The sequence below is a fragment of the Amphiprion ocellaris genome, chromosome 24, assembly GCF_022539595.1.
Source record: "Amphiprion ocellaris isolate individual 3 ecotype Okinawa chromosome 24, ASM2253959v1, whole genome shotgun sequence".
In the NCBI taxonomy this organism is placed as follows: Eukaryota; Metazoa; Chordata; class Actinopteri; family Pomacentridae; genus Amphiprion; species Amphiprion ocellaris.
The window spans coordinates 4,336,622-4,345,269 of record NC_072789.1 but is presented as its reverse complement, the minus strand read 5'-3'; the positions used below and the strand labels follow the sequence as shown (position 1 = coordinate 4,345,269).

The 8,648-nt window shown below is 37.8% G+C and overlaps 1 protein-coding gene across 15 annotated transcripts in view; it reads right to left on the bottom strand.

Moving 5' to 3' along the window:
- Positions 1–3,018: 3,018 nt before the first annotated feature.
- The window catches only part of mbnl2 (muscleblind-like splicing regulator 2), a 59,441-nt gene continuing 53,811 nt past the window's right edge, over positions 3,019–8,648 (bottom strand). For all 15 annotated transcript variants that reach the window (XM_023291377.3, XM_023291376.3, XM_035957723.2 and 12 more), the window contains one exon: positions 3,019–6,757. In XM_023291377.3, the coding sequence (XP_023147145.1) occupies positions 6,633–6,757 (125 nt within the window). In that variant the 3' untranslated portion in view covers positions 3,019–6,632. The remainder of the gene's footprint in view (positions 6,758–8,648) is intronic.

Here is an 8,648-nt window from a genome sequence, read left to right as displayed (position 1 = left end):
TGTCTGAAAAAAGTCCCAAAATTCAGCAAAAAAATACCCCAAATTTCTGAAAATTTGCAAAACCTTCAGGAAGAAAATTCCAATAATTTCTTAAAAGTTTCCCTTAAAAGTTTTATTTAAAAAAAAAATCCCCCAAATTTGGCGAGAAAATTCTTGTAAATATTTTCAAAAAATTTGTAAAAATCTTCCAAAAAATCCTAAAAATATCTAAAGTGATTACATATATATATCAGTAGAACTTCTGATAATTTCTTGAACATTCACATAAAAATCTACCAAAATCCAGCATTTTTCACATTTTTTTTTCCACCAAAAAATTTTCAAAAATTTCCAACAAATGTTGAAAATGTGGACAGAAGTTTCACTGTGAAATATATATTCTTCCATATTTTCAAACTTTAAAACGGGTCAATTTTGACCCGCAGGACAACACGAGGGTTAAGCTACCGATATGTAACTTTAGCTGGCCATCAATATTTTACGAATGTCTAATATTTAACTTGTAAAATCTATTGTGAGTAATCTTAACTCCTTGACACCTGATTTTATTTACAATTAAATAAAAAAAACATTATTTTGTGTGTTTTTGCTTTCCAGCTGATGCTAAAATAAGTGAAATCTGAAATCATTACAGTTGCAACTTATCATACTTCTGTAAATCCTTAGTCTAACCTCAACCAAAACAAATGATTATAATCGTTTAAGTTTGCTAAAATTATTAAAATAACCAAGTATATTGACCTCTGACCTCTTACCTCTTTTCCGGGATCAATGGAAATTCTATGAACACCAGTTCAAATCCTGTTTGGGACAAAATATAATCTTTTTGTGTTCCTTTACCGATATTTTGTTCACACAGTACAATTATTACTTTTAGCTGTTCTAAGATCCATCCTGTGAGATAAAAAAAATACATGTTACACTTTTAACATTTTTTTTTTAATGAAATGAAAAAATGTGCCTACTTACCTTTCATGGTGCTGTCCTTGCTTTTTCCTCTGTCTTCTCTTTCAAACAATCCATAAATTACCAAAAAACAAACAAGCATATGGTAAAGACCTGTGCCAGATATCAGAACTGTTTATTTTTTTAAATTCATGTTTACTGTCCCCTAACCTAGCCTCAACCTAACCCTAACACAAACCCCAACCCAACCCAACCCCTAACTCCAACCCTGTCTTTCGATATGTCCATCCTTCACATCCACCGAGAAGCACCAGTTCAACTCTTTCTTCTTTCGACAAAGCCATATTTAATCTGTGGAGGGGAAAAAAAAGATAGTTAATGAGATTTCCTACGTGTCCAGACTTTAGGGACACTCTGTACAGACACCAGAGTGTTACACTACAAAGCAAGTTCTTTGAGTTCGCTAGTTCAACAAAACCTAAAGTTCAGTCAAAGAATAGAAAGAATCAACAATACAAAAGTCAAATTTAAACACGCTTGGAATCATTTCCTCTGGCTATATTAGGATTTCATTGCATTAAAAAAAGTTGCAAGGATCAAGAGACAATATAACAGAAGTGTTAATAAGTTTTGGAGTTGTTTGGCTTTTTTTTTTGTATTGTTCAACCCTGTTTTTCCTACATTTTTGGGGATGTATGTTTGGAAAACCTGACTTAAAAGTAATGACACCAACACCAGAAAGTAATATGTCTGTAGAATAATTGAGGGAAGCAATAATAATACAAATTTCAATGACAAAAAAGATTCTCACATGGTTCAAAAACAGTTCCAAAATAAAAGTTGCACAAAAATTTGGAATGTTCCTGCATGTTCTGCCACATCTTTACCTGCTGAACAAACCAACCGCTGCACAAGACACATTGCAAAGTTATACTGGAAAGGCTGAGTAATGATTCTTACAAATAAACTCACCAGGCAACACACGGTGAGACAGGAATATGTAGATATGCATAGTAAAGACGCTATCAACACCCTGAGGTTCTTTAAAGGAGGATATGCCCCCCTCAGTCTCTGGTGGACAACCTTGAACAAACCATGACCGTCAACAAACCAAACGCCCTTTGAAACTATTATTTGTCAGTTCCTTCTGGTGTTTTGTTGACCCATCTAACCACCCAGACCTCCTCCCAACCTTCATAAGTCTGTCACTTTGTCACTTGAATGTAACCCACACACTGATTTATGAGCTTAAGATTTATGTACCCTAAAGAAACATGCAAAACAACAAAAATTCTGACTGAAATTCAACTTGAAATTGGCTATGATGCACAAACACCACCAGTAAATGTTTCCTGTTAGTGGCTAACTTTGCGTCTGTTGGTTTACCAGAGGTTGTTTCTGCAAAACTTATTTAACCCTTTGAAGCACGACATGGGTCAAGAGATACCCATTTTCCACTGAGTATGGGTCACTTTTGACACATTGTGCATCAAACCCCACACAACGTGCATCATAAAATAGCTTCACTCTAAATAGGTAAACAGGAAGTAAAATTCAGAAAATTCAGGCATATGGGTCCTGTAAAGTGTCTTGAGACAACAATTGGTGCTATATAAATATAATAGAATGGAATTGAATAATAAAGAGTAGAGAAACTAACATTATATTTATAAGTAAACTACACAGTAAATATCTTGAGCCACTGTGGTATTAATCACCCCTCATATACATGTCTTTTTTTTTCAGAAACTGCTTCACTGCAGTAACAGGAAATGACATAGAAAATAAATAATAGAAAGCACTCACTTGTCCCAGTCTGTGGCCTTATCATCATGTTTATCATCTGTGGCAAAACGGTTGAAATCTGCAGTGCTTGGATCTACTTAAATGCGAGCAGCCTTCAAAATCTTCCCATAAGATCTGAGGTTTGTTTACTTTGAAGGCTTCAGGGAGCACTGAAGGACCCCTGAGAGGCTCTCTAATAAAAACTCTGAACCACAGATATTCCAGTCAAAGGATGTTTAGCCTCGCTGGGCCACAGTTTACACACTTACAATCCTGTAAACTTCTCATGCGGGGAGGGGGTGTAAAAAAATCCGGACGACACACAAATTCCTTTGATTTTCTTTATTTCTTTCTTTCAATAGATTTTACACTATCCTGCTGGAACCAAAGAAACATTTTTGACTATAGAAACATAAAATAGCACAAAATATATGCAAAAGAATACATTTAAAAATGATTACACTGAAACTGTAAATCCGATGAGGGTCTTTTTTTTTGTCAATTTGTCTTCATGTCTTGTTGGGAAACTGCAACGGTCCAGTTAGTCTCCAGTGTAGCGCCCTCTGCTGGCTAAAGCTGTGGATCACACGCTTCAAACGCTTCCATTGTAAGGCAATGGGGCGAAAAAGATGTCATTATAGATCCAAAAGTGACTGTTCGCTCTGCTGCAGCCACCCTCCTTTTTCTTTTTGGCCTTGCGACGCACACGTTAAAACCTTAAAAAATGATTTTCCGATTTAAAGATACACATCTGAAATGAAACTCCGAAGGGATTTGAGAAGAGAGAGACCAGCTGGAGTCCCTTCAATAAAATTTATAAGAGCTCTTAAAAACATAAAACCTTAAGCACGATGGACTCAAGATAAGGCAAAGTGTTTGGATAAGCTGAGTCTGCTCAGTTGACCAACTGCTCAGAAAGTGCTTACATTTTTTTTTTCATTTTACCATCACTGCCAACACATTTCAAAATAAAAGAAAGAAAAACAAAACATTACATCTCAAGAGGATTCCATACACAAGGGCATCGTGGGGACATTTTTGTGTACAGACATTTTTTTTCACTGGAAACATTCAGTACGTTATTATTTTAGTAAGAAAAAGAAAATATCGTTTTCCCATGCAAAATGTAGGATCTGCTTTTGATTGATGGCGCAGAGATCGGAAACCCTTGAAGGAAATGAAAAAACAGATCTTTAAACAATATGAAAGTGCAATCCTAAACTCTAGTGATACATACGCCTCAAATAAAAGTGTGGAACCCAGAGGTCCTTTGTCGGGGGAAGAGTTGTACATCTGAGCTTATTAATTTATAGATTATTTAGTTCTTATATATATATTTATATATATTTATATGCAATCTATGTAACATTGATGACTTTAAATCTATAAGTGTTACAGTCACAGCACTATAGAGGCTGTTATTCACTAATGAAAATATTAGGTCATTGTCATAATCTCAGTGAAGAATAAGAAATGTTCGTATCTTCTTTACAATCTACCTTGTGTACAGTGTTCTAGCAAAAAAGAAACAAAAAAAAATCAACTGAACAATAATGTCATTTACAAAAATACCGAACTTTAGTAATTGCAACGTTTGGTTGCCACAGCAACAACTTAATATTGTTATGAAATACTATTATACTAGAGTGAAAAGTACATCTTTTTTGAAATTTTCTTTGCTTTTTTTGGTAAAATGTCATCTATACAATAAACATTTTTTTTGTCCAACAACACAAGCAACTCTATAACTATGCTCATTACTGCAACACCCGTGATCTTTTTGTTTTTTTAAATCAATGAGAAGGCAAGAGAGATCCAGTAGCTTTCCTATTGGCGGGTTTTGAAGCCCCGCCCCTCAGACGTGTGCGGCTTCTCATTGGCTGACCTGACAGGTTAGACCTTGAAATGACCAACCGTGCAGAACGTAGCACAGCTCAATAAATTACATTCATTTCAAAATAGAATAGTTTACAACATTTTTTTTGTTTGTTTTTCCGACTAAAGTTTGACCAAGAGTAACGTAAGATAAATTACAACAAAATAGAACTTTCACCACCTTCCACAAATATTACACACACATCATAATGAAGACAATCGAAGTGAATGAAACCGAAGAAAATAAATGTACGATTGTGGATTGTCGATGTTAATCAAGCACCATGAAATTACATCAGAATTTTGAGAGAATGGGAAGTAAAATTTAGTTAAAACGCGCCGCTGTTCGTTAAAAAAATGAAAGATTTTTGTGACGTTGGCTGAGAAACGAATGATTGTTCCAGGTGGTGGAGGTGGTGGAGGGTCAGGGCGGGGTTCAAACATACCTTGATAGTAGACACGACACAAATTTTTAAATAACTTTGAATACATTTCTAGAACCATGAATATAAACTCTCAAAATAAGAGACACTTTTACATACATTACACAGTTTACAATACGTTTTTTTTTCTTAATCTCACTCATGTTCCTCATGTAAACTACTCAAACCATGGTAAGAAACGATGGTACACCAAACATTCTACAAAGCTATTTTTTGATTTGTCGTTTCTTTAATTTCTTTTCGATTAAGTCACTTGTGATGTTAATGAGCCGTTCGATAGAAAACTGCTTCCAAAACGTCTGGGGTTTTTTTTGTCCCGGAAAAAAAGTCCATGCGGCTTCTGACGACCGGGTGTTGTTTGTGTGTGTGACTTTTTAAGTGATACACTCTCGGATGTGTTGTTGATGAGCATTTTTTAGGCACTTCTACAGTTTTTTTTTTCTAAAATGGAACAGGATTATCGGTGATAGTAGGGTTGGACAGGACAACCGACGGTCACGGATAGCCCTCCAGTCGAAGTTCAAGTCATCTTTTTGCTTGACGAGTGTGTCGTCAAATGCACTGTTTTTTTTTGTTGTTTTTTTTCAGTTTTTTTTGTTAAGTCTTAGCACTTAAATCCCTCCCCGCACCCCCCGAGGAAAACTCTCCTGGTGTTGCCATCACCTGCTTAGACCTCACTTCAAGTCCCAGTCTGCCGGCAGACCATCCAGATACGAACACACACACTCACACACACACACACACACACAAGGCTTGGTATGTCTGGAACAAACCCTCAAGCTTTGTTGAGCCCTTGGCACGGAGCCGAGCCTTTAGGCTTCTGGGTAATGGCCACGACTATCTTCCGTCAACACTGGGCGCCGTCGTCCCCCTGTCCCCCCCAAAAAAATCCAATCTGAACCCAGCAGCACAACAAATAAAGGGCGAATGAGTTGTGTTTGAAAAAAAAAAGAAACATTAGGAGGGGTGTTTAAATGTGGCTCTGCTTTCTGGCAGGTTGATTCGGCGGACTCCTTCCAAGCCGCGACTTTGGCAAGATGTTTCTGGAGATGAAAAGTTGGCAGGGAAGGAGGAAGGAGGGGAAGGGAGGGTAAGCTTCGACATGGCATCTTAACAGCATCTGGGGCAGATGAGGGTCACGGAGGAACCCTTCGCAGGGACAGTCGTATTAAGAAAACATGAGCCCGTCTGCCCCAAGGACATTCAACTTTGTAGAGAGAGAGAAAAAGCAAAAGACCGCAAAAACCCCTCCTGAAAGCGCCGAGTGCGTAGGTGTGGTTGTGCCTGGGTTTTCTGTCACTCTTCCCGCTTCAGCGTTAAGCACTATACGTGTCATATAGTGTAAATCAAACTGATTTTCCTTTTTTACGAACCAAAGGGATGAACTTTGTGCAGAGGTTTTTAGAATAAATATGCAAGAGAGAGAGAGAGGGGATCCATGGTGTTCTGGGTTGTTAAATGACCTCTATAGTGCTATGTATGTACTATACATAAGAATATTTTTGACTTTTTCGTGTTAACAGTTTTTTTTCTAGCAATACATACAGTATATATTGTTGTTTTTTTTCTGTGTGTGTTACACCGGCACTGCAGTTCTTACGGTTAAATTGAAGTGTTACACTCTTAGCATGCAGGTTGCTGGACCTCTATGGGAGAGGTAAGGTAGTATTTACAGAGGGGCTGTTTTGGGTTTCCTAGTGCAGCTTCGTGACACTCCGTTCCCTTCCCAACGCTTACTTCAGGATGATCTGGAACACAGAAGAAGAAGCGGAGAACGAGAGGAAATTTTAGTTTCAAGTGGCCGTGTACGAATCCTGCATTGCTATGAGGAAACATAACATGAGAACATATCTAACGACATGAAGCTGATGTTTTGCTGTGCTTGGTGTCTCCTAAAAATCAAACAATATTTGCCTCTTTGCCCAATTAAAGGCTCAGTATGCTTCAAAAGTGGGTCTTAGATGATTGGACAGCTTTGAAAAGCCTCCATGAGACCCCTCACGCGCTCGATGATTTGACAGTGAGACATCCCAAAGCCCTCACGTACTGAGCGGGAATGTGCCTTGAAGTCTGAGAGTTTGCGAGTATCAAGATTGTTGACTATAGTTCCTCAAAGTCTCGGTTTTGAAGATCCTAAAACTCTTGAATTGTGTGGATGATGGACATAAATGTAGGACAAGTTCTATACATTACAAAGAAGATATTTTTGTGTGGATGTAGCCTTTGTTTGTATCAGTAAAAGTGCAAAATGTCAACTGCACTTATTGCATCTGGAAAGTAGGGATTGTCCGATATGGATTTTTAAGGGGAGTGAAGTGGAGTTTCACCACCACAAAAAGCATCCTGGAAAGGTCAGGCAAACACAGATATATATTTGTCCCTGGATAGTATTATTCTGCCTTAGTTGTTGAGTTGCGGTGACGCCACCTGCCTGGTGTTTCATGCAGATAAGACCAAAACCTTCCGAGTATTCGCAAATAGCATTCGACCCTGTTCTGGTCACCTCTGCCTGTATTCTCCCTTTAGGAGATAAAGACTAATCCACCACACAACAAAGAGAGAGAGAAAGAGAGAGAAAGTGAGACAGAGATTGTCTATTGAGGGTGGTGATGGAGGACAGGTAGAAGAGCTGCCATCATGTGGGTGCCGCTGGTGGCGAGCCAACACACAACAAAGCCGCACGGCGCTTGTTAATAGACAATGGACGGCCAGCAAAGGATGGAAGCCACTGGTCACATCACACATCACAGGAGGTCACCACAGCAGGAGAGCGTGTGATGTGCTTGGGCTGAGAGGAAAAGCCCGCTCTGTAGTGCAGCGCAGTATGGAAGTAGGGAAATATTTCAGGGTGCCAGACGGGTGGGATTAACTAGAGAGGACGGTACAAACAAACGCTGAGAACTGTTTGCAGGTCCTGCTTGCCAAAGATTTGGTGCAGCGATACGAGCAGCAAGTTTCAGCCCAGAAGACAGCACCTGTCACAGCCACACTGGTGTTACAGAATCATGGTGGAGCTTTGAAGCATTGGTGCTACTTTTATTTTTACAGATTACGATCAGATAGTTATTAGAATTCCTTGAGATCTCAGTGGTTTGTTAACCTTCCTGTTGTCCTCATTTACGGACACCAAAAAATAGTTTCCTTGTCTGAAAAAAATCCAAAAATTCAGCAAAAAAATCCCCAAATTTCTGAAAATTTGCAAAATCTTCAGGAATAAAATTCCAATAATTCCTTAAAAGTTGCCCTTAAAAGTTTTATTTTAAAAAATCCCCCAAATTTGGCAAGAAAATTCTTGTAAATATTTTCAAAAAAATGAGTAAAAATCTTCCAAAAAATGAGTAAAAATATCTAAAGTGATTACATATATATCAGTAAAACTTCTAAGGTTTTCTTTAAGAACATTCACAAAAAAATCTGCCAAAATCCAGTGAAATTCGATGGATTTTGGTTGATTTTTTGTGAATGTTCGTAAGAAACATTTTTAACATTTCTTTTTTTCCACCAAAAACATTCAAAGATTTCCCAAAAATGTTGAAAATGTGGACATCAGAAGTTTCACTGTGAAAACATACATATTATTCCACATTTTCAAACTTTAAAACGGGTCAATTTTGACCCGCAGGACAACACGAGGGTTAA